The sequence below is a fragment of the Perna viridis genome, chromosome 12, assembly GCF_037379345.1.
Source record: "Perna viridis isolate PV_CMFRI_1.1 ecotype Kerala chromosome 12, ASM3737934v1, whole genome shotgun sequence".
Taxonomy (NCBI): domain Eukaryota; kingdom Metazoa; phylum Mollusca; class Bivalvia; order Mytilida; family Mytilidae; genus Perna; species Perna viridis.
Genome location: NC_142456.1, coordinates 32,276,199 through 32,301,866, shown reverse-complemented (window position 1 = coordinate 32,301,866; position 25,668 = coordinate 32,276,199). Strand labels below are relative to the sequence as shown.

The following is a 25,668-nucleotide window of genomic DNA, read 5'->3' as shown; positions in this document are numbered from 1 at the left end:
AGTGACAAATTTTCCAATAAAAATGGGTCCCATCTCAAAGCAACCTCCCACTCCCGTAAATCGGATCAAAGGACTGGCATACCGGGCGTTCACCCCCCCCCCCGTAAATCGGTAAGAAAAAAAAATTTCACCACAAGTTTCACCCCATAATATTTTTTGCCTTGCTTTGATCGGCATTTAATTCAATTTACGCCCTCCCTAAACTCAAATTCTGGATCCGCCCCTGGATTTCGCCAATGAAACGTTTGATCGCTAAAAAAAGTTACAATTTTACGGTATGTGTAGTAAATCATTTTATCAAAATGTCACACACACACTTATATGAAACTAGAATATTATGTATATCTGAACATGTAACAGTTGGCTATTATTATTGTTCTCGTAATAGATTTAGTGTTTTTACAGGTTTTAAATTTGTATTGCATTCATCGTAAACAAATTTTCTTGCGATAAGCTAACATGGTCGAAACACTATTTCATAAGATATTGTATTATCGGAGTTAGTATAAGGAAGAATTTCTTTAATTCAATGGAAGACGAGGACATTCTCATTGAAGTTATGGTAGGTTAATTATAACTTACTACCTCTTTTAAAAACACTGTCTGTTCCTCAGATAAAGAGTTTTAGTATATTGATTATTATATATATATTTTTTTATTGGTGACTGTGGATCAATGTCTCGAGATCATGGTTTTTGTGATGGATTTATACATAATCAGAACCCTGAGACGGAAATAATCTGAAAGAGCAGGGAGTGTATATAGCAATATAAAAATACCCATTGTAAGAGGTTATCAATATTTAAATTTCATACTGGACAACACACAGATACCAGTTGTATGCATATTTCTTAAGTTACATATAACATGGGCGTAGGAACCAGTACGTTTGGTACTGCTCCGACCGTACCAATAATTTTGATAGGTACGGTATGCCGTTTCAATAATTTTCACATTTTCGCGGTAAGGACTCGTGTCCATATTATCAAGAACAGTATATACCAATAATTTTTTGTTTTTGCTTCCTACGCCTCTGATATATACTTACATTAGTATAGTATAGACCGAACGAACTGCGTGTACACACAGGTTGTGTTAAATCTATTTATAGAAATTTACACTATATTTTAAAAACTACATGTTAGGAAAATATAAAACTGAGTAAGATTTTGTATTGTTTATTTTACTATATTATCAACCGTGTTGTCACGATATAGTATACATAAATGTAACATGTGTCGCGTAACTGACCGGGTCATTTATAGGATATAAACGAACTTCTATTGATACAAGCTGATCAAGTAAGTTCCCTTATTTCTACTCCCCTAGTTTTTTTTTCAATTACTCACTTTTCTGCACGTCTAACCAGTGGCGGACCCAGGAGGGTGCAGGGGGTTGGCACCCCTTTTTATTAGAAATTTTTCTATTTACAAGTGCAAAATTGACAAAAAATGACAAATAATGTCCTATCGGTCCGGCCCTTTTTTCCAAGGAACCCAGGCTGGCACCTATCCTTTTCAAACTGTCCGGCCCTGCTAACATCCCTCTGTTGTCAATGTGTATACGTACAGTTTCCTCACTGAGTGCATCATCATTATCTCAAGCCCGACTAAACAGCTGTGATTTCACCCTTTGAGGGATCAAAAAATTCCAAAAAGGGGCCCGCCAACTGACATAAAGAATTGGATGGGGGTGCACTGATTTCCAGCATTTTTTATATATCAACAAAACGTTTTGAACATGATTAAAGGACAAAAACTTCTTTGTATTTTTTGTATATTTAATGCAAATTAAAAATTTGGGCAAAAGTGAGTAAAAACGTTCTGAAACCCCCTTTCTCGAGCTGGAACCTCCATATTTATATTATCTGGATCCGCCTCTGATGTATCCAACTAAACGACTTATGGTTTACTTTCGAATAAGACACGCCGTTGAGAAATTAATTCCCCATTTGTTGATATCAATAAGTATCATATAAAATACGTATACAAACATTTTGTAATCAGGATTAAACCACATATAGTGACATCCTCTTTACAACACATTAAAAATGTCATCAATGATATCAATAAATGATTTTGTAACCTGTCAATAAATATATATTAAAGTGTTAAAAAATCATTCCATTTATTGGTATCATAAATATAATTATTAATATGTTGATAAATATTTGACCAACTTGTAAATAATTCATTTATTGATATCAATATTTAGTTTTTAACGTGTGAGTAAATATGTCATATTGGTTGATATCAATAGATTACGATTTATCGATATCAATAATTAATTCCTTATATCAGTCATTCATCTATTGATATAAATAAATTATTTTTTAACATGTTTTAAAATAGATACACATGTATTAATTAACGCGTTTATAAATAGTTCAATTTTTTGATATCATAAAGTAATTAATAACCTGTTGGTTTTACAAGACAATACTTTATTTAAACCTCAGACACAAAGGTGTACAAGAGGACATGATATAAACACAAACATCACATTATAGCATACAAAGCAACACATAACGTATAAGTCCATACAAGATAAAAATACATTTACACATACATGTATATTTAAGTCAAAATACAGGTAGAATACAACGCAGTATACCTATAATAAGTACGATATGTAGGGGTACTAAACCACATAATTTTAAAGCATTTACATAAACAGTATACACTGGATGAGATAATTTATAAAGTACGAATAAGAATTTTTAAATAACTTGCAAGATTTCTGTAAAGTTCAACATGGCAAAACATTAACAGCTTTTTTAATTTGTGATCCCTTGGATTTACAGAGTAGTATTGAGGAATATATTTTTTACGGAATTTCTTTAAATCTGGATTATCACAAACAAAAAGATAATGAAATTCATCCCCAAGACCGTTTTCACAAAGATGACAAATTCGCTCTTCTTTTGGAGTATTTGTCCACCTCCCCGTTTCAATGGGGATCTTTAAATTAGAGCATCTCAGTTTTGCTATATATAACCTATCGCCCTGTTTCAACTTTAGTAAATATTTTTCTATACCAAACTCGGTTTTGTATTCTGAATAGAAAAGACCTCTAGATGAATTGCTCATTTAGGCAAACCACTGTTGGTTAAATTGATCATGTGATTGTTGTATAATTGATTTTTTCAAAGCCAATCTCTGCATTGGAATCTGACCTTCCCAAATAATACTCAAGCCATTTTCGTCAAGTATTGACTTAACATAAGATATCCATTTAAATTTCTGCGGAAATTGTAAATGCAGTGCTAGCATTGCTCTGTACATAATAGATGATAATTTAGTATTTTCTAGTAATAAACTATTCCAGAATAGAACCATCTTACGTTTTATTATGGTCTCCATAGAGAACCTACCTAATTCACCATAAACCATAAAATTTGGTGTACTAGATCGAACTTTTAAAATGTTTTTACAAAACTGAAGATGCATCTTTTCTATTGCGTCTTTATTTTCAAATCCCCACACTTCAGAAGCATACATTAAGATGGGACTTACAAGTGAGTCAAATAGTTTTAACTGTAAATCAATTGGGATACAAATATTCTTAATTTTATGATAAAGTACAAATAAAGCTTTCTGAGCTTGATCAACAAGTTTTTTTCTAGCATTACAGAAACTGCCATTAAAATTGAATAATATGCCAAGGTAAGAATAAGCATCAACAATTTCAATATTTTCTCCATACAAAAATGATTTTTGCATTTTTTGCCATAGTCCTGATCTCCAAACGGTATCAAACGCACTTTTAAAATCTACTAAAGTGCAGTACTGTTTTTTACCAAGGGAAAAATACATAGTGATTAGAGAATACAATACAAATATATTATCTACTGTAGAAAAACCTCTACGAAATCCTGCTTGTGACATTGTAATTAAATTAACATGTTCAGCGTACATATTCAATCTATTATTCAAAACAGCGGAAAAGGTTTTACTAAAACAGGAATTCAAGGTAATTCCTCTGTACATTTCCGGATCCGCCCTTGAGCCTTTATTTTTAAAAATAGTAATCATTATTCCAGTGGACCAACTATCAGGAATAATTCCAGTTTCAAAAATTAAATTAAAAAGCTTTATGTAAACAGGCATCAGATCATTTATAGTACTTTTGATATATTCATTTAAGATTCCATCACTACCAAAAGCCTTACCATTTTTCAAATTTGAGACAACTTTTTTTATTTCATCTTCCGTAATTGGTCCATTTAAAAATGATTCAACCTCATCAGATATATTATCAAAATTAAAATCCGGTTCCTGGTCATTTTCGATATTGTCATTTTCATTTAATGCTTTAAAATGATCATATAATGTCTGAAGAGATATATCGTCATTATCATTTTGTTTTTTGTTTTGATTAAGTTTATTCAAAATTTTCCAAAGTCCCTTCGAATCTTTTTTAGACATATCCCGTAACTCGTCCGCAGCTTTTTGTTGGTAGTTTTCAAATGCTTCATTTAGAGTATTTTTGTGTTCTTTACTAGCAAGCCTCATTTTTCGTCTATTTTCAGCATTTTTCAAAAAGCTATATCTTTTACGTGCTTTATGAAATTTTTTCCTGCTATTTGAACACTTTCTATTATACCAAGGTTTTGAATCTTTGTGTTTATAATAGTTTTTACCTTTACCGAAAGTTTTTTTCGCTGCATCTGTGAAAATATTATTGAAACAATATTATTCATTTCAATTTGTGTAACATTATTAGCAGAAATTGCATTTAATTTGTTCAACACACTCTCCATGTTACCGTTAGAGTGGTCGTGAACATGATTTACATACTCGGATTTCTTTTCAGTTTTCCACTTAATAAAAACTGACTCGCGTGTTCCTTTGTAAACGGTCTGTTGCTCTTTACAAAACGTAGCATGCAGACTAAACTTAATCATACAGTGACAATCTGAATATAGAGGTAAAAATTCACAAATTTCAAAATTAGAAATAAATGGAAACATGTTTGATGATACGATTAAGTAATCAACAACACTTGAATCATTACATGTTTTTTCACCTACATTTCTGTCTATACCTACCCTAGAGTTGACAATATAAATGTTATTCTTTTTACACATCTCAAGTAATCTATTGCCATAAGTATTTGGTCTACATGTACATTAAGATACCCTCTGTAATGAAATTTGGTTATGTATCAATTCTTGAAAATCATACAAGTATGCTAAAATATAAGCATCATGATCTAAGTCAAATAAATTCACTATAGATTCGTCTGGAATTACATAATCTGGTAATACACCCGTTTTTGAGTTAAAATCACCGATTAGTGCAACATAACTATTTTCGTTATTTACTAAAGTTCTTAATTCGTTTTCCATTTCTTCAAAAGCTTCCAAACTAGAGTAATTAGAATTTTCAGGTGGTACATACACACATCCGAATAGTACATCAGAATCACTTAGAATTAAAGAATTTGATATCTTAAACCACTGAACAAACTGGCTTTCAGTTGTGTAAAATTTTAATTTTTTACCTAAACTTTTTTGTAAATCACTATTATTCCACCTGACGCTTTTTTAAATTTTTGTCTATTTTTTGTGACATAGTCAAAACCATCTGGTAAATCTATATTATCTAAATCTGTAAGTTTTGTTTCTACAAATACACAAATATCATGTTCATGCAAGATATCTAAAAAATCAGGAGATAATAATCTTTTCTTTAGACCACAAACAAATTTTTAAATTACTTTTAATAATGTTAACATCATTTTGGAAATTACTACATGTATCTATATTGAGGTCTCTGTTAAGTCCGAGGCGTCCTCTTGCACCGACCCACTATCTGACGGATGCCGAATGAGCAGTTACATTCGAAAAACGAGGAGACGGTCCCTGTCTCTGTCTTTTATAAGGCGGTGAGTTACCAGAAGTGGATACTTTTGGAGACGTGTGGTAGTTAGTGGCAGAATCACTTGTTGTATCGGTGTCGGGAATATACAATCCATTGTCAATATACAGCCTATCACGGATAAGGGTAACTTGTTTTCTCTGCTGCTTCGCAGCTTTCATTACCGGATATAACGGTTTACGAGCCTCTTCAATTTCTGCGGGGAATGGCTCCCGTATTCCATAGGGTTTACCTTTAAGTCTATTGGCTATACTTAAAACATGATCAAGATCTTTATGGTACAGAAATCTTGCGACAATTGGTGCTCTTCTGTATCCTCATTTCGTACTCTATGTAACCCTGTAAAAATCAAATTGTTTTTCATAGAACGACATTTGAGGTCAAGTACGGCGTCCTTGAGACTTTGAAGCTCTTCTGAATATTGTGCCACTGGTTGTATAATAGGCTGAAAGATAGGCTTCTCTTCCAGTTTACGTATTCTACTATCCTGGTGAATAATATTTCTGGTATTGGTTTTTACCTGGCCGTTTATCTGATCAAACAGGTTACTGACACATTGACAGCTTGTCTCACAATCTGATATTTTTTTACTGAATTCAGTAGCTTTATTTTCTAATGTTCTGACTCGGGAAGAAACAGCCAAAAAACTCTGTTTTAATTCTTCAAGCTTTTTGTCAATGTTTGTTTCAATGCGTTGCATTCTAGAATCAATACTAGTAACTATTTGTAGGATCATGTTTATTATTGTACTGACATCATCATGGGAACTTTCTACAATTTTTCGGCTCTGCGCAATCAACTTTGAAGTATCGCTCAAAGACATTTTGATTTGATTGGTTTATTGAAAAGGTTAAGAGTTCACATTTACTATAAACAGCTGACTTTACTACGAGTCCAAAGTCCAATTTCATTAACAACTTCGTAAACACTTCTTGTTTGTACTGTTTAGCCCCCGGGTATGATCAAGGCGGGTCACAATGAACTCATTTATTCAAAATTCAAATATCAACAGATGTTACAATATATTAAAATGGATTGAAGAGCTCCCAAACGAAAAGTTTTTAGCAGTTAGATAAAGTTTGAAAAGTATATTCACGTTTGGCGAAATTTAGTATCCAACAATATCCAAAAACTAACCAAAATCCATATTTTTTTTACGAGAAAAACAACACTCCTTTTTCACAATCAATCACGTCACGTCAGTCAGTAAATATTTATTTACATGCTGATGCCCCGTGCGCTAAACTTGTCGTAAGAGACGACTACATAGTGCCCAGAACCTTGGCCTGGGGCTAAGGCGCTCTGCACACACAGCAACTGGGTTGTGTGCCCCAGGTAGTGGAATGGGGGTACCCCTGGCATGCTTCATGCTGGGGTCGTCAGGCCATTATACGGAAAACCTGACCGCAAGCCATAGTGGTACACCGTGTTGGTAAAGATGCCACGTTTCTCACAAGTTAAAGAAGCCTGCTGTGGTATTCTCTCGGAGTAGGAACCTTTTGGCTCCGCAACAGGAGGCTAAATTGCCCGACCCTACCCACCTCTCCCTATTTTCAGTGACAATCTAAATTTGTCGATCCCATTATCCTTGTGTCCCGTTCCTTTTTCATGTCATCATTTGTTGTTCATTTTATCACCCATTTCAAGTTCATCGCCTGAATATAGCTGAAATATTGCTGCTCGGGCGTTAAATCCCAAAATCAATCAATCAGGCTACGTGTTGATAATTTATTTATTGATATACAAAACCCATTAAAAAATCATTTTTTTATATTAAAAATTCTATCGAATTTCTAATATTAAAAATGATTTTTTTAAATATTAGAAATTGATTTTCTAATATTAGAAAATGGATTTGTTACATTCAATAAAGATTTTTTTTAAATATTAGAAAATCATTTTGTAATATTAAGAAATGTGACTGATTTTGCAATATTGCAAAGTGATTTTTTTAATATTACAAATTCATTTTCCAATATTACAAATTCAATTTTTAATATTACTAATTGTATGATACTAAATCAGGAATTCGTTATATTAGAAAATGAATTTATTGAATTTCTAATATTACAAAATGAATTTCTAATATTACAAAATGGATTTCTAATATTACAAAATGGATTTCTAATATTTAAAAATATTTTCTAACATTAAAAAATATTTTCTAATATTAAAAAATATTTTCTAATATTACAAAATACTGATTTTTGTCCACTTTGGCGTGCCATAGTGAATGTACATGGAATATTTCTCAATATTAATAAAACGTGATTTATTGATATCCACAATGGCTTGACATAGTATGTGTAAAAGCGCAAATTGTTAGCGGGGCTAATTCTATTTTGATATTTTGGACACAAATCCTTAAACCCCGATATGTAGCCTTTCAAAATTCTATATTTAATTAAATTCTATTTTTAGAAAGTTCATTGTTCGGAAGTATACATGGGTAGTGTCCGTAATTTGGTTCTATTTTCATATCATTGTTTATTTCCGGTGTTTGATAGTCACGAGATATCGGCAGACAAGTGTTGATTACCGTTACTGAAAGCAAAACTTCCTCAGCAAAAGGGCCCACTCCAGTAATGTAAGGTTTAGACAGATTCTGGGTTTTAATTCATCTGAAATTGTAGGTAAGAATTGAGCTTAATTTTCTTTCGTAAATAATCGTGCTAGACGACGTTCACTTTCGCCATCTACGGACGTACGGTTATGGAAACTGATTTACGGTTTTATACAAGACAGAGAAACGAGATACATACGTGTTAATACGTCTCCCAACTTAAAAAAATATTCTAAAATAATTGTATATAAAAATTTCTAATATGGGGAAGACAATGGTCGTAAAAAGTATTAATCACTTTTGGGATTCGGCGCCGGAGATATTTTTTGGTGGTCAAAACAAAAAATATCTCCAGCGCCGAATCCCAAAAGAGATTAGCAAAAGTATCAGCTTCCATTTTCAACAAACTAGACTTTAATGAGGGTGTGAATGCTTTTCACCATTATCCATTAAATGCCCATTTCTTGCTATCCTTTGCATTTAATGGACAATTTTTATATGTACAGTGACTGAGTTTTTATCATGATTTGTAACGACCTTAGATTTAGCAACCGTTAGCATTTTTTCATTATAAAAATTACTGTAAACCGTGATAGCATATTACATTTTTGTTTTCCTCATAATCAAGAATGGGACAGAATTTAACAGCTCTACGATCGGGACTATTTTTTACTGTTTTTATTATGTCCTTTATTCACATGATCATCTGGATGTTTAGAGGAATCCCTTAAATACTTTAACACCATTTCTTCTATTGTGCCTCCCTTTTTCAGTGCCAGCAGTCCATCTGTCCTTCGGGGAACAGTTATTAGAATCATTATATTAGTTTAACTCATTGTCAAACTTCTTAAAATAATTTGTATTGCGGATTTTATGAATTGTATTCAAAATATCAACATTTGTTTATATTTTCTAGGAATAGTTTACCGTTACGATCTTTTTTTGTTACCGTTATTTTGTCTAATTTTTTATAAAGGGTTCCCCATCCATGCCCCCTTCATGCCATTTTTAATTTTGCCTATTCTTTAAAGGAATTTTTCATCACTAATAAGAGGGAGATGGCAAAGGGCATTCCGTATATACATGTGTATGTGTATGTGTAAAATTACCAGAAGAATTGTTCCATGAATTGTTTCATTATGTCACTGCTTTTATGATTTAACAATACTCCATTGATGACCATTCAAAACCCTCAGGTTTTTTCCTTTGAATGATGCTTTCAAAATCATGAGAGTTGAAAACTGATTGGCTGGAGGAGAAAGGTCATCAAAAAAGAAAGTAGAATGGAGTGTTGTTAGATCCTTCATACAGTGGCTGAATGGAACAATTGATAGGTTTATCTTTAGGTAGATTAGTGATTTACTGTTATTCCAAATTTCCCCATTTAAAAATGGATGCTCATTTTCCCAATTGAAAGAGGATGGGGCTGTTTAAAAAAAAAAAACAATAACTCTGACAGTGTACATGCATATATGATTTCGATATTGTTTTTCAAAAGATCTTTCTTTAGTTATATGTATTTATATCAATACAAAATGTACATGTATGAGACAGGTATGGCCCAACAAATTCAGGAACCAATTGTACAAAACATACATGTACATGTATCAGTCCTTTCAATGTAAAAAAGAAAAGGATATCACAAGAGTTTGTTGATGAAAATAAATGTTGTGGAACATGTAGTCTACTGATTTTATGACACCTGCTCATTAGCAAAGTTTGGGAAAATTTGCATTCTGAAAAACACCATGTCCACAATTTTGCAGAAATTTTTTGAGACCCAGAGTATATCAGATCCATAATTTTCATTATACCATTTTTGAACTTCTCTAACATTTATAATGTCTCTCTCTCTCTCTCTCTCTCTAGCAGGTCTACTAGCTGCTCGACTCAATCCAAGTGGGCATCTACTTAATGTAACCTGTAACTCAAGAAGTATCGAGTCCATAAAATTCAAACTTTGCATAGTTTTTATTGAATATGTTTAGTATGGTGAAATTTTTCACATTAATTTATCTTGTTTCAAACCCATTTTTCTTAACTTTATGTTGTGGACAGTACCTCTGCAAATAGCATTGAACAAATATGACTTAAACTTTACAAAGTGCTTCAATTATTTGAAAATTTGTTAAATATTTCCTGCATTAACTTAGCTATTTTTTGTCACTTTATGTTGTAGACCTAATTTGTGTAATCAGTAACCAGAGATGGGTTTGATTTCATGTAGTGAAAAGGGCAGGGCCTTTAATCTAGAGGGAGAAATGAACTAAAATGTCTCCTTGTTTGTGCTTACTTCTCTCATTTGTCTTTGACACACAAGGAGAAGTATTCATAATAGATTACATAGGAAGTTTGTAAACATTGCTAATTTTCAAACAGAGTTTAAGTACTATAGATTCTCATTGCCATCAGTGTCTGGAGTAGGTCCTGAAAGGGGGTCAAATACATTTATATGTTTGGCATTCCTTTTTTTGTATTATTGCAATTTGCCTAATCATTACTTAAATCTGACAGTGATTAGGATAGGGTCATTGTCTTCACAACTAATTTTCCAGTTCACAGGCCCGAAATAAACTTTTCAAAAATTTTTAAATAGTGACTGTTGGCCTGTAGTAGTTAATTTTACAGGCCCACCTCCATTTTGACAAGCCTTGTGCCTTGGATTACTGCTTAACCGTGAGGACTGGGGTCATGTGTTATCTATCACATTCAAACTGAAAGTGTCCAATTAAATTCAGAAATTTTTACATAGTTACTAAGTTATAGAATGGCCCATTAAAATTCTGAAATTCAGTAAAAACAGCCCATTCTCAAACTTCATTGCAATCAATAAAACTCATATTGACAGTAGCATTTATGGCAGAATAAAAACATTTTAACCATTATGTTCATTCATATTTTTGGAATAGGATTTTTCACCTCGCAGAATGGACCGTGTAGCATCAGAAACTTTCTCTGATGTCACAGACACAAGTGAACATTCTCCTCTTGTCTCTGGGCAATCATCACCAAGGACAAGACTGGTATGGCAGATGTCACAGTCAGTTGCCTACCAGTTGACAGATGTAAATGGAGGGAACAGTACTAGAACCAGGTCTACAAACCGTACGCTGGGAACATTCGCTGGTGTTTTCTGTCCTGTTGCACTGTCTATGTTCAGTACCTTGTTGTTTCTTAGAGCAGGTAAATATTACATCTTCTCAATGTTTTTTTCCCAGTTTTCATGGTTGTGCCTTTTAATTCTCAAGCCCTGTATACTTTTATTCCTAGAATTTCTTGTTTTTTACTGTTGGACAAAGGGAGGCTTCTTAAATAAATTGTCCCATATGCAGTTTACATTATATTACAATTATGGCGGTGTTCAAAATGCTTTGTAATTGATTTAAGAAGAGTAGAGAAGTTGTCTGGTATATACAGGGTATCTTGTTTTCAGTTAAGTCAGTTAAGATGAAAGTCACGGAAGGCAAGACTTAGGTTTTGCTTTCCCGTCAATGGCGGCGTCCACAAACTTAATGTTAAGTTTTCTGATAAGTTCATTTCAACATGAACCCCTTATGCTAGGTCAATGATATTTGGTGTACATATCATAATTCAATTTTACATATGTATATAAACACACCGCAGTCTAGTGCATATTATTATACAAAATATAAAAGCAACATAAAAAATTATATTTAACAAACACACCATTGTATTGATAATGTCGAGCAGGCAAGACTTATCACTATGATAACACTGTATTCTATACTAATTTTGATCTTATTGTCACAAAACCTACATTTATATATGCTAATGATTGGTTTTATTTTCCAGGATTTGTAGTTGGACAGGCAGGTGTTCTGGAATCGGTCTTACAGTTGTGTTTAGCTTATTTCATCTTATTAATGACTGTTCTGTCAATCTGTGCTATATCAACCAATGGGGCTGTAGAAGGAGGTGGAGCCTATTGTATCTTTTATATATTAAAGATTCTGCAAATTACCATCATATTCAGTGTGTTGTGCAAGATTTTTGAGACTATAGAAAAGTATATGAAGTGCTTGTAACAGAAGGATTCGTACAATAGATCAAATGGCTTTGAGATTCCTGTTTTTACACAAGATCAAGTGTAAACATTTATTATATAGATAGCAGTGTTTTATTGAATGTTCCCAGTGTAATTAATTTCAATAATTGGCTAATTTCGCTCTTGTCGTTTCTCCTGGCAAAATGTTACAACTGATATTAATCCGCCAATGACAGATTTTAAAATTTATATTGAAAATATTGATAAATTATGAAAAAATCCATATAATAAATAGGATAACCAAAATATTATCACTCGCGTTTTTCAATGAAGAACAAAATTTGTTTTGCATTAACCTTAACTGTGGTCAGACATGATAAGCAGAGCTCTTGGACCAGAATTTGGGGGCAGTATTGGTTTTCTCTTCTTTGTTGCAAATATTCTAGCATGTGGACTTTATGTGACAGGATTTGTTGAAGCAGTGCTTGACAGTTTTGGACCAAAGGGCAGTTTGATAGATGAGGGCGGAGCACATTTGCCCTTGGACGACAAGGAGTGGTTTAAATATTTGTACTGCTCTGTTGTGCTATTTTTCTGCCTGGCCATTTGTATGGTTGGAGGAAGCATGTTTGCTAAAACTTTGGTTGTTATTTTCATGGTAAGTTTAGCCACAAGGCCATGGGTTCTGATTGTAATATTAAACAAACACTATTTTCTTTCATGATTTTTTTAATGGTCAATAATTCGCTAACTACTGTCATAGTAAGTTTAGCCACAAGGCCGTGGGTCCTGATTGTAATATTGAAAACAAACACTATTTTCTTTCATTTTTTTTTAATGGTCCATTATTTCACTAACTACAGTCCTACTGGTATTTTTAACAAAATTCAATATATAAACATTGCATCAAGATTTAGATTCTTCATTAAAAAAATGTTTTGTTGATCAAATGCTAATTGCCTAAATGTCAGCTAAAGTAATCTCGCAGTGATACTGTTGTCCCCTGCAGTGAAGCAACTATTCTTTCATCCATCTTATCTCGCTGTTCCAAACATTTTATGGACGTGTCACCTCTGAAACTGTGTAGTGACTTCCTTTTTTAAGTAGCTGTATTATGAAGTTTAGGTATGCACACTGCACCAACTTTTTTAGTTCAACACATTTTGTAGAAAGTAAGTAACGTACTTCAGATCTCGTCATCTTATGTTTAACATTTTTGGTTTGAATTAAAGAAAAAGTGACTCAAAATGGTTGAAAATAGATATTGACAATTGTGCGACTTTGCCCTGGAATTCATCTGATTTACAAGTTCTTGTATGTCTGTTTAAAAAGTTATTTAAAGAATTAATTCTTAATTCATTTCTAGGTAACTGTGATATGTACATTGTCTGTGTATATCAGTATATTTGCCAAACACACAGAAAAATTAATTACTAATCCCCGGATCGATGAACTAATGAAGCGGAACGATTCAGAGTGTGTCAATCAAACCATGTATACTGGGTTATCTGGGACTACATTCAAAGACAACTTATATGGTATGTAGATACTTCTGTAGTATACAGTAATTGTAATATAAGGAACGTGAAACCTGAAGGGCTCCAGAAGAAACATAATTTTTACCTCCTTTTTAGTTGCCCTGTGCAAGTCTGGGTGTTAAAAGAATAGGCCTGCAGCAGCGCTTAGCTTGTCATAAAAGGCGACTAAATAGTGCTCAGAAACCTAGCCGGGGGCTAGGCACACTGCCCACAGAGCAACTGGGGTGTGTGCCCCAGGTGGTGGAATGGGGTACCCCTGGTGTGTTACATGCTGGGGTTGTTGGGCTATAATACGGAAAACCTGACCGAAAACCATAATGGTGCACCGTGCTGGGAAAGATGTCACGTTCCTTGCATGTTAAAAAACCCTGCTGTGGTATTAAATAGGAGTAGAAACCTTTACGCTCCGCTACAGGAGGCTAAATTGCCTGACCTTACCCAACCCTCCCTTCTTCTAGTGGCAATCAAAATTTTTCGACCCTATTATCCTTGTATCCCATTCCTTTTTTTCATTTCATCATTATTTCATGTTCATTTTATCATCCATTTCAGGTTCATTGTCTGAATATAGCTGAAATATTGCTGCTTGGACGTTAAACCCCAACAATCAATCAATCAATCTTTTTTTGCTCACCTGGCCAAAGGCCATGTGAGCTATTGCCATCACTTGGCATCCGTTTTCATTAACAATTTTTCAAAACTCTTCTCCTCTGACACTACATGACCAATTTGAACCAAACTTGGTATGAATGTTCTTTGGGGTATCCTGCATAGAATTGATGTGGGGATTTTTGATCCATCAAAAAACATGGCTGCCATTACTAAAAATAGAACAAAGGGGGTCAGACAGTAGTTTTTCGCATATATCCCAAAAACTGTTAGGTTTAGCCAAATTCTTTCGATAGCTGAAATGATCCTTATTATTACGACTACAAAAGTCTTCAGGGATAAAAGTTGTCAGAAAACTCCTTGTAAGAGTTATTGCCCTTGAAAGGGGAAAAAATCTATAGTTTTCAGCCAATAACTTGGAAACTATGATAGATAGAGAGAAACTTTCAGTTACTAAAATGATCCTTATGATAAGTCCTACCAAAGTCTTTTTAAGTCAAAATTGTTGGACATCATATTGTTTAATTTATTGCGTTTGAAAGGCAAAATTCAACCAGGTGAGCAATTCAGGCTCTTGGGAGCCTCTTGTTAGTGACTTGGGGCAAAAAGTACTAAAAGTGAAGACTGACACAGAAACACTGTCGACCCTAACTGTAGAGACATACATGTAATTTTAGCAGTTGTTCATTTTCATAGATATTTCCATATGATCTTATTCACAGTGTCAGTTTTTGATACTGATAATAATTGATATTTCATAATGTCAAAAATCAAATTGATTATATTCTTTTTGCCCTTAACAGTATATGACCGTAACAAAAAGAGCAAAAATGATGAAATGTACTATAATTTTGTTTTAATACTGGTAGAAGAAAGAAAAATCTACTTTTCGTGTTTATACAAAAATTATTACTATCATAACATTTTTTAAAGAATGCAATACAATCTTGTATAAATGTTGAAATAATACCAGAATTGACAGTGAATAATTTAATATTTTGTCCTTAGTAAAATTTGTTAAGTTTTTTTAAACTAATGCTTGAGTACCTATATTCCCACTCTAAGAAAGACAACTCTTGCATATGGGAAATTTCTAAAACAAAATGTCATAAAAAGGGGGTTTCCAAATAAATATTTGTATATTTTTCTATGTTTTAGACCACTATGAGAGGGACTATATCACTCATGACAAGATGAGTTTTGCTACAGTGTTTTCTATACTCTTTAGCAGTGTTACTGGTATACTTAATGGGGCCAATATGTCAGGTAAGGAAACAATCTGTTAATGGTGACAATTTGTCAGGTAAGGAAACAATCTGTTAATGGAGACAATATGTCAGGTAAAGAAACAATCTGTTAATGGAGCCAGTATGTCAGGTAAAGAAACAATCTGTCAATGGAGCCAATATGTCAGGTAAAGAAACAATCTGTTCATAGAGCCAATATGTCAGGTAAAGAAACAATCTGTTCATAGAGCCAATATGTCAGGTAAAGAAACATTTGATAATGAAGCTAATATATGGGATGAGGAAACAATCTGTTAATGAAGCCAATATGTGGGATGATGAAACATTATGTTAATGAAGACAGGGTAGGATAAAATTGTGGGTTCATGTTCCCCTAATAATCATGCAAAAGCAAGATAATTTTTCATGCAATTTTTCTTTCAGAAAGTCACATTTATGATAAAAATGCAAATTATTTTGGTACCTAAGATTTGGAAAAAAGTAATGATATTAGTCAAACTGTTCAGTTGAAAAAACTTTCCTGCCGATTTTTGGCAAAATTTCACACAGTGAAAATCGGGATATAGTATGGTAAGTGTTGGTCAGGCGGGCAGGTACAGAAATTAATTTCGTAACACTTTTTTCTGCAACTACTAATCACAGCCTCTTGATATTTGGTATCCAGCATCCAGTATGGGTCCCATATTGTGGGATGCGATTTCAGGCCTATCTACTGCATGTTTAATGAAATTTTGGCCAATTCTTTTTTACGCATATTACCTCTATTTTCACGACCTCTTTAATTACTCATAAATACTGGAGGAATTTACCCAAAACTGAATTTTTCACTCTGCATGATTCTTAGATAGACATGTAATAAAAGCAAACACTAGGGCCACAATACAGGGGTACCTAAAAAAGTTTTAATCTGAGAATATTTTTAACTACCATGGTATTAACTAAAGTCAAAGTCTATAAACATTATAGAAGTTATTAACAGTTTAGAATATACACAGGTTTATCTAATTTCCTTTTAAATGGTGCTGAGGTCAGAATTTATGAGAAAATTGAGGATTTAAGTGCCTGCAAACTCTAAATAACAATATGGCTCTTAGTAATACCATAAATTGACTAAACCCATATGTGTATATGTGGATAATTATTATTAGGACTGAGGTAGATTGATAAAAGTTTAGTTTTCATATGCTTGTAAATGTATCTTATTGCTGTTGTCAGTTTCTCAACACATTGTACATCAGATAACTCAAAAACAGTTTTATAATTATTTTGGTATATTGTTCTTCTTTGTTGAAAAAAGCTCCTTTGGGTGTTTGTTGTTTACCAATCTTTGTTCCCTGCTGCTATGTGGATGGAGACATAGAAACATCGGTGTCTGTGCATCTGTCCTGCACACTTTTAGATGCAACTCCTCAAAAGATTTTGTTAAAATTTGTTGGAATTGTTAGTCACCAAATGTAGTTGATGATAATATTGCTTCCTCGTCTGAATATAGCTGAAATATTGCTGCTCGGACATTAAACCCCAACAAACAAACAAATATTGCTTCCATTATAATTTGACAATTTTACAGAAGTTATGGGACTTTGTTGAAATTGTTCATTCTACACTATAGGAGCACTTTGTGGACACAACTGCTTTAAAAAAAATTTTTCCTGCTGGACAAAAGACATTTTTACTTGACTGGTCTTAATCATGAACTGTTAAAAGAAAAAAAGTCTTTTATATCCATAGTCTTGTTAGTTCCATATAAAATAACTACTTTTACAAAATCTGTTGATTTTTTTTTCAGGAGAATTGAAAGATCCAAGTAAAAACATTCCTAAGGGGACATTGTCTGCAATATTTTTCACTTTTTGTACATATTTCATCCTTATTCTTTTGGTGGCTGCCTCATGTGACAGGTAAGTTTTCAGCTTTAAGCATTGTTAACTTTTATACCTGACATTTCAGTTTTTTTTCTTTAAAAGGGCCAGAATTGTTCTTATCACACAATCTGAACCAGATATTAAAGGAAAGGAGAAATTAGGCCCAGGTTTGTTTTGTGCAGTAATCTGAGCCAAAGTTTAAAGAAGGGGAGTAACTAGTCTAAAATTTGTTCTTGTGTAATAATCTGAGCCAGATACATGTATAAAAGAAGGGGGTGTAATTAGTCCAAAATTTGGTCTTGTGTAATAATCTGAGCCAGACATTAAAGGAAGGAAGGAATTAGGCTGAGGTTTGTTTTGTGTAAAAATGTGTGCCAGATATTAAAGGAGAGGGAGTAATAAGTCAAAAATTTGTTCTTGTGTACCGTAATAATCTGAGCCAGATATAAAAGGAGGGAAGAAATTAGGCCAAAGTTTGTTTTTGTAACAATCTGAGTCAGGTATTAAAGGAATGGAGGCAGTAAATAAAGCAAATATCACAACTTATTTTGTGACTTAGCCAGCCTTGATTATATCAGTGAGTTGTCTCTGTCTTAAGTTTGTACCGTCACATTGACAAGAATATTTTATCTCTATGGAAATTGAAAATTACTAATGCAGAATGATAGACATTGTCCTTATTGGCAGAGTAGTACCTGTCCAAAATTACACTTACCAGTTTTTTTTTCTGGCACTTTTGTATTCACTGGGCATATCTTGAAGAGTTTAAGACTCAAACAACATGCTTTCATGTTAGAATTGATATAAATGTTAAAGCAAATAACTGTTGAATTTTTAAGATAAATCCAAATGTGCAGACTATTTAGTGGAGTCCAAGTTGCTCATTTACTTTCATACTTTGTATGTATTATTCTAGTTACTTTATGTTCTTTGTTGTGTTTGCCTGTTTTCCATGTCTGGTCTTTGTCCCTGGATTACATTCTTTTGATTACCGCTATAACCTTGCTTCCCTTGATTACTCTTCCATGCCTGGTCTTTGTCCCTGGATTACATTCTTTTGATTACCGCTATAATCTTGGTTCCCTTGATTACTCTTCCATGTCTGGTCTTTGTCCCTGGATTACATTCTTTTGATTACCGCTATAACCTTGGTTCCCTTGATTACTCTTCCATGTCTGGTCTTTGTCCCTGGATTACATTCTTTTGATTATCGCTATAACCTTTGTTCCCTTGATTACTCTTTGATTACCGCTATAACCTTGGTTCCCTTGATTACTCTTTTATTACCGCTATAACCTTGGTTCCCTTGATTACTCTTTGATTACCACTATAACCTTGGTTCCCTTGATTACTCTTCCATGTCTGGTCTTTGTCCCTGGATTACATTCTTTTAATTACTGCTATAACCTTGGTTCCTTGATTACTCTTTGATTACCGCTATAACCTTGGTTCCCTTGATTACTCTTTGTTTATCGCTATAACCTTGGTTCCCTTGATTACTCTTTGTTTATCGCTATAACCTTGGTACCCTTGATTACTCTTTGATTATCGCTATAACCTTGGTTCCCTTGATTACTCTTTGTATTGAATTTAGCTGCCTGTCATACTGGTGATAATTTTTTTATACGTTATATTATTTTTTATATTATTACAGGTGCTTGTTGCTGAATGACTACCTATTTCTACAGTCTATCAATTTGTGGGACCCATTTATACTGATTGGTATATTTGCAGCAACGCTCTCAGCTGCTTTAGGAAATCTTATTGGTGCTTCAAGGATTTTACAAGCTTTGGCTAATGATGATTTATTTTGTGAGTATATACAAGTATTGTTAATTTGGATAGTATTTTGGTGTTAAGTAGGGCATAAATAGTAATGGGATGTCTATCATTCTGTCCATGCTTCATTCTTTTACAAAGAGTGGAAAAGGGGGGGTATTTGTATTTTATTTCCTCCTACAGCACTGAACTGAACTAAATGCAACTTTCACAGAATATTTATAACATACCTGTATTCCCTTTGTGCACCTCCTATTTTAGATTCAAACATTGTAGAATTTCTGGATCCTGTCATTATCAACTTACTTTAGGTTTGGGGGTATTGGCTGCAACTTTATGTTGGAATCACCTTGTCTATTTGTTGTACCTTCCATCCATCCCAATTTTCTCAAATTTATCTGGGCTTGAGATTTATTTCTAGTTTGTTATGAAGCATTATGAAGGTAGGGCATACGATTTAAATGATTTAAGGTGCTTTCTGATATCAACTTCATTGTTTTGTGGATTTTGGTCATTTCTATATGACTGCAAATTTTTTGCAGTGATATTTTGGTATGATGCTGTCATTGTTGTCCTTAGGGGAAATTCTTGACAAATTAATGCTAGGAACAAATTAAGGACAGCATACAGAGAATAAATCAACACAAATATCTTTAAAAAAAGTACAAACAGAAAAATAAAGAGAATGAAAACCATGAAAAGCCAGGCATGAAGTCAGGTACTCCAGAAGATAATTCTCAAATCATCTAATCAAATAAGCTTTATTTAGGCTCAGCAAGTTAATTATAAATAGCAATATAACTTAAGCTCTTAAAGAGTTTTTATAACCAAGATTAAGTGAAAGATATATACAGTATAAGCATACATATAATGATAGACAGTAAATAAAATGAAACATAGACAGTAAATAAAATGAAACATAGACAGTAAATAAAATGAAACATGGCCAGGCAGTTATCTGAAAAAAGCTACTGTCCACACAATATTATGCATTGTATAATCACCTGCATCAGGAAACAGATCTAGTAGCTGCCTGATTATGTCCATCACATTTAGGGGGTACCTACTTTGTGTAATAATGGTATTATTCCAACATGAATTTTAATGATATTTTAAAGTTTTAAAAGGATTTGATAGTTGTTATTGAAATATTCTGTTGTTTTTTCACTGTTGTGGATTCTTTCTTGCAGTTGTTATTTAGATGTAGATGCGGACCATTATTTTTTTTGGCAATTAAGCTATTTATTTTTTTGCTTCAAGGAAAGTTGTGAAAAGGAATTCTGGTTTGAAGCCTGAATTGTCCTAAATTTGGTTGTATTACATAATTTGTTTAAAAATAAAAAGGCAATCTATTAAAAATGTTGCGTTATTGTTTTTCTTTCAGGGATTGTTCTTCAACCAGCGAAGAAAGTAACCAAGGGAGGCAACCCATACATTGCTGTACTGATATCCTGGTTTCTTGTTCAGGTAAGATACAACAGATGTGGAATATACAATTAAGACTTCAGTATACTACTGTAAAAGTGCTATTGTTGGTGGGGTACAAATTTTTGTGGATTTGTGGATAGGCCAAACAACGAAATTTGGTTCCTAATAAAAAGGAATTTCCTTTGAAGTGTATACTGAAAACCTCCAAACCATGAATTCAAGAATCCAAGAACTTGTGTTTCTTCCCTAATCCATGAACATTGGTATCCACGACTTAAAACACTTTCACAGTACTTGTTGTGGATGGCACATATACATACTGTAGACAGTAATATTATGGTTTATACCATTCTTTTAAGAGATAAGAAGATTTTAATATCTCCACTCTATACTTCGGTAATATATTGGAATCACCATGGGACCCAGCTCTTATCCATTACTCCTCCCAAACTACTGAATGAAATTGAATGCACAGAATCTTTATTGCATGTTCCTATTGTGCACCTCTTATTTTAGGATTTGATCTGAATCAGTTTGGGGGTTTCACATATCAAAACATGGACTTTGTCATTTGTTAATATCTGTTACTCCTCCTATACCACTGAAAGGAATTAAATGCAACTTTCTTAGAATCTTTATTACATATTACAGGTGTTAAATGAGGGGGTTCTAGCATTGCTCACAGTTTCTGTAATATTAAGTTGGCTACTTCTGTGTGCATCAGTATCATACATAGTTATCAGAATTGAAAAGATGGCAGCCAAAAGAAAAAATTCCTGTGATTTAAAATGTGATTTATGGATCTATTCTCTTGAATCCACGGGATCAAAAGATGAGAGACTTATAAGCCCTTTTAATTGTCCTGCTATTGATTGAGTGGCAGGAATTAAATCTTTAAGCTTCCATGAATGTGTTATAATTTTGTTTATAGATAGTACTGTTGGTAGGATCATTGAACGCTATAGCTCCGGCCACTTCAGTTTTCTTCCTGTTGTCATATGCTTCCGTCAATGTGGCATGCCTAGCATTGGAAGTGGCTTCAGCTCCTAACTTCAGGTAATAGTACTTTTTAAAGCTTTGTTTTCAAATGATGTTTGACTTGAATAATGTCAGAGAATTTCGAAAGGCCTGTCTGTAGCGGTTAGAAAGAGGGAAACATATGACTTCTGCTGCGTAGAGTTTGCCAACTTTTAAGAGAATTCAACATTCCAACAAAATAAAAAATTCTGTATTGGTTACAAAATGCTCTCTTTGAGTTCACAAACTTTTGATCCACAAAAGTAATATCTACTAATAAAAAATGTCTTGACAGTATTTGTTTATAGTAGATTTGCTTAAGTTAAAACGATTTGTTTTAGTTAGGTTAAATTTGGTTTGGTTTATTCACAAATTGAAGAGGCATAGAAATTAATTTGTAGTGACACTATACCTGTTAACCTTCCCATATTAGAGACTCCCACAAAATTTAATGAAAAATTTTGAATTTGAATTTTCCATATTAAAAGATTTGTTGGAGATTTTTTGTTAAAATTTAAATAATTTAATATTTACATAAAAAATTTGCTTTTATGTAAAAATTTCCCTAATAAGACAAGAGTCATTGAGTGAGAATCTCTCACATTATTGTTCCAAAGTTGGATAGGTATGTGACACGTACCATATGATTGGTACTGTTTTCGTTGTTGGTGACTCTGATCATGCTGTTTTTTGTTTTTCAGACCAACTTTCAATATTTTTACCTGGCATACCTGTGTCCTTGGTTTAATTGGATCAATTACAATGTGTTTCCTTGTCAGTGCTATTTATAGCTCAATAGCAATCATTATAATGTTGGTGCTAGTCATCTTATTACACTTCCGCTCTGTGGCTTCTGAATGGGGCTCTATCAGTCAAGCACTCATTTTTCATCAGGTAATATATATTGTTTTAATATTTTTATTTTTTAATGCTTTAATCAGTTTTGGTAGAGAATTCTTCAACAGCATTTTTAATGATTGGATCAGGTTTGGTAGAGATTTTTTCAGCTGCTTTTTTGATGCTTCAATCAGTTTGGTAGGGAATTCCTCGACTGCTTTTTTAATGCTTTAATCAGATTTGTTAAAGAATTCGTCAACAGCTTTTTATAACAGCTAATGAAATAGACATCTTCATGAAATCTTGGATTCTAAGAATCGTTATTAAATAAAATTTGAACCTCAACAATGGGAGCTTAGTTTCCTGATTAAATAATAATAATAATAATAATGATAAAATCAGAATTTTTCAGTAGGTTTTTTTTCAATTACAAATTGCTCTGCTTTGGTATGTTAGAGAAGAAGCACCTTTTAATGTCTCTCAAATAAATGATTACTATGAAAAGAAAGGACTAAATTGCTGTTATATATCCACAAAAAATCTACTTATTATACATCAATTTCAATAGTATATTAATTTTGTGATTCCTTTTCAGGTTAGAAAATATTTACTGATGTTGGACCCAAGGAAAGCTCATATCAAATACTGGCGACCTCAGATTCTTCTGATGGTGGCTCATCCTAAGCAGTCATGTGAGCTGATTAACTTTATCAATGACATCAAGAAAGGTGGGTTGTACCTGATTGGTCATGTCAAACTTGGCAAACTGGATAACTATGACTACGACCCGGTTCAAGTAGAATATTCTCAATGGATGAGTTTGGTTGATAGTTTAAAGGTCAAGGCCTTTGTGGAGTTGACCTTGGCCAATTCTGTGTCAGAAGGGTTTTCTCATTTGATTCGTATATCTGGTCTTGGAGGAATGAAGCCAAATACTGTCTGCTTTGGTTTCTATGACAATGCTAGACCTGTTGATTCATTAGCCAAATGTTTGAAACGAAAACGTCGCTTCTTCTCCTCAGAAGAGAGCATTGCAAGCAATGGATCAGAAATAGTTTTTGAAAATGTACCAGTTAGAAGTGAAAGAGCAGATAAACAACAGACAGCAGCAGAGTATGTCAAAATGATTTATGATTCACTAAAGCTACATAAAAATGTATGCATATGTCGTCATTTCAATAATCTAGATAAATCGTTCATTTTAAAGTCACCAGCGGAATATTATATTGATGTTTGGCCTTTAAATTTATTCCGTCCTGGGACAAGCAGTATATTTGATGACACTTGCCTTTTCATGCTGCAGTTAGCTTGTATTCTTGACATGGTCCCTGGATGGAAGTCAAAAACAAAATTACGAGTCATGCTTTGTTCAAACAAAGGCAGTGCCCCTGAAGATACCATGATGCCAAAGTTAGACAAAGTCTTGAAAACATTCCGTATTCCTGCAAAAATCCAGCCAATCTCCCTTGACCTTGAAGAACCAGAAATTGACATTTCAGAGGATGATGAATACCAAATGGGATTTTATAAATCTGTTCCAGAAACATTGGTACAAAGGCTTAACTCAAATATAAAAGATTGTTCTAGAAACACGGCAGTTACATTTTTGTACTTACCTCGCCCACCTCAGGATACAACAAGTCAGTTAGAGTATTTATTGAGTCTAACGGCTTTGACCAATGACCTGCCACCTACCATACTTGTTCACGGACTCAATCCTGTCATATCTACCACTTTGTAATATTGTTGACATCTTTTTTAATTTACTGTAAAAGTATACTTGTTTGTGGGGTTACTATTTTCATGGTTTTGTCATTCCGTTAATTTGAAAACAATTATGTTAAGGAAATTGCAAATTTAACACTAAACAAGCTACCAGAATTTTGATAAACCAAGTAAAATAGATACCCACAAAAAAACTACTTTCACAGTATTCAGTTCTGTAGCATTCCTGTATAAGAATATAGTAAAACCTGTTTTATCTAACACCTGAGTTATCTTGGAACTTGTTTTATCTGACACTCTCCTTTAAGTTAAGGAGGTAGACCTTGGGCAAGAGACATAACTCTTGAAATCAGTGATATGTTTGTATCATATTGAATTTAGCATAGCCTATCAGGCTTCCATTTGAAACAGAATAAAATCAATCCAAGTTAATTTGATGCTTATATATGATTGATGTAAAATGCTGAATACAAACGTTCCAATGATTTTTTCTGTCCCTTACCCTAGGTCTATCTCCTTAAAATTATCATTTATCAGTATATGTACTAGGACCAAGGGTTGGTAAGTCTCGCTCTAGTTTCATTTTCCTTACTTGAATATCCATCAGAGAATTTATTGAAATCTGAAAAATGATCAGCATTCTATTGTTTTTGTAATTTGTTAGTACAAGTATTTGAATTACTTAGTAAGTTGAAAGCATAAAACATTCCTGGAAAACACCTTTCCAAATCTCCTGCTTTTGGAAAATTTTAAGAGGGAGATCTTCCGGTTCAGAATTTTCATAGGTTAAACCTATAAGATAGTAAGAAAACAAAATGACAGTGAATTTTGAATTAAAGATATTTGGGACATGGAATGATTATTGTTAAAAGTCACAAAATAAAACATTTTCATCCACGCCTTCAACAATTATTGTACTATTTTACCAACACAATTAGCAGGTTGTACAGTGTGTCTGATAAGACCAGTTCTATGAGATAACTGATAATTGGTTCTTCAAAGGCAAATATTGTTCACATGAAAACATGAATATTGTTCATATGAATCCAGCTTCACATGAAATTATTATGATTTTCCTGTGCTATTCACTAAACATGAAATTCAAATGAAATTAACTTGTTCACTAAACATATACTTCATATGAAAAAGTTAATATGAATTTCTTGTGAAAC

The 25,668-nt window shown here is 33.1% G+C and overlaps 1 protein-coding gene across 2 annotated transcripts; it reads left to right on the top strand.

The window, feature by feature from the left end:
- The first annotated feature begins 435 nt into the window (after positions 1-435).
- On the top strand, positions 436-25,405 carry LOC148602062 (solute carrier family 12 member 9-like). Of its 2 annotated transcripts, none has more exons than XM_088554576.1 (12): positions 436-562; positions 11,355-11,628; positions 12,259-12,393; positions 12,823-13,109; positions 13,818-13,989; positions 15,757-15,864; positions 17,635-17,746; positions 19,365-19,522; positions 20,874-20,956; positions 21,849-21,973; positions 22,636-22,828; positions 23,367-25,405. In XM_088554576.1, exons 1-12 carry the CDS (start codon positions 530-532, stop codon positions 24,510-24,512), a joined length of 2,826 nt encoding a protein of 941 aa, XP_088410702.1. In that variant the 5' UTR covers positions 436-529; the 3' UTR covers positions 24,513-25,405. The 2 variants fall into 2 exon arrangements, with proteins under 2 accessions (XP_088410702.1, XP_088410703.1); XM_088554577.1 differs by lacking the exon at positions 436-562 and adding an exon at positions 8,384-8,515.
- Positions 25,406-25,668: the final 263 nt, after the last annotated feature.

What these genes read in the sequence shown, in the direction of transcription:
- LOC148602062 (XM_088554576.1), top strand. Translation starts at nt 530, where the DNA reads ATGGAAGACGAGGACATTCTCATTGAAGTTATG. An exon ending in TATCCTGGTTTCTTGTTCAG is followed by an intron (nt 20,957 to 21,848) that starts GTAAGATACAAC and finishes TTTTGTTTATAG; the next exon opens with ATAGTACTGTTGGTAGGATC. An exon ending in GCTTCAGCTCCTAACTTCAG is followed by an intron (nt 21,974 to 22,635) that starts GTAATAGTACTT and finishes TTTGTTTTTCAG; the next exon opens with ACCAACTTTCAATATTTTTA.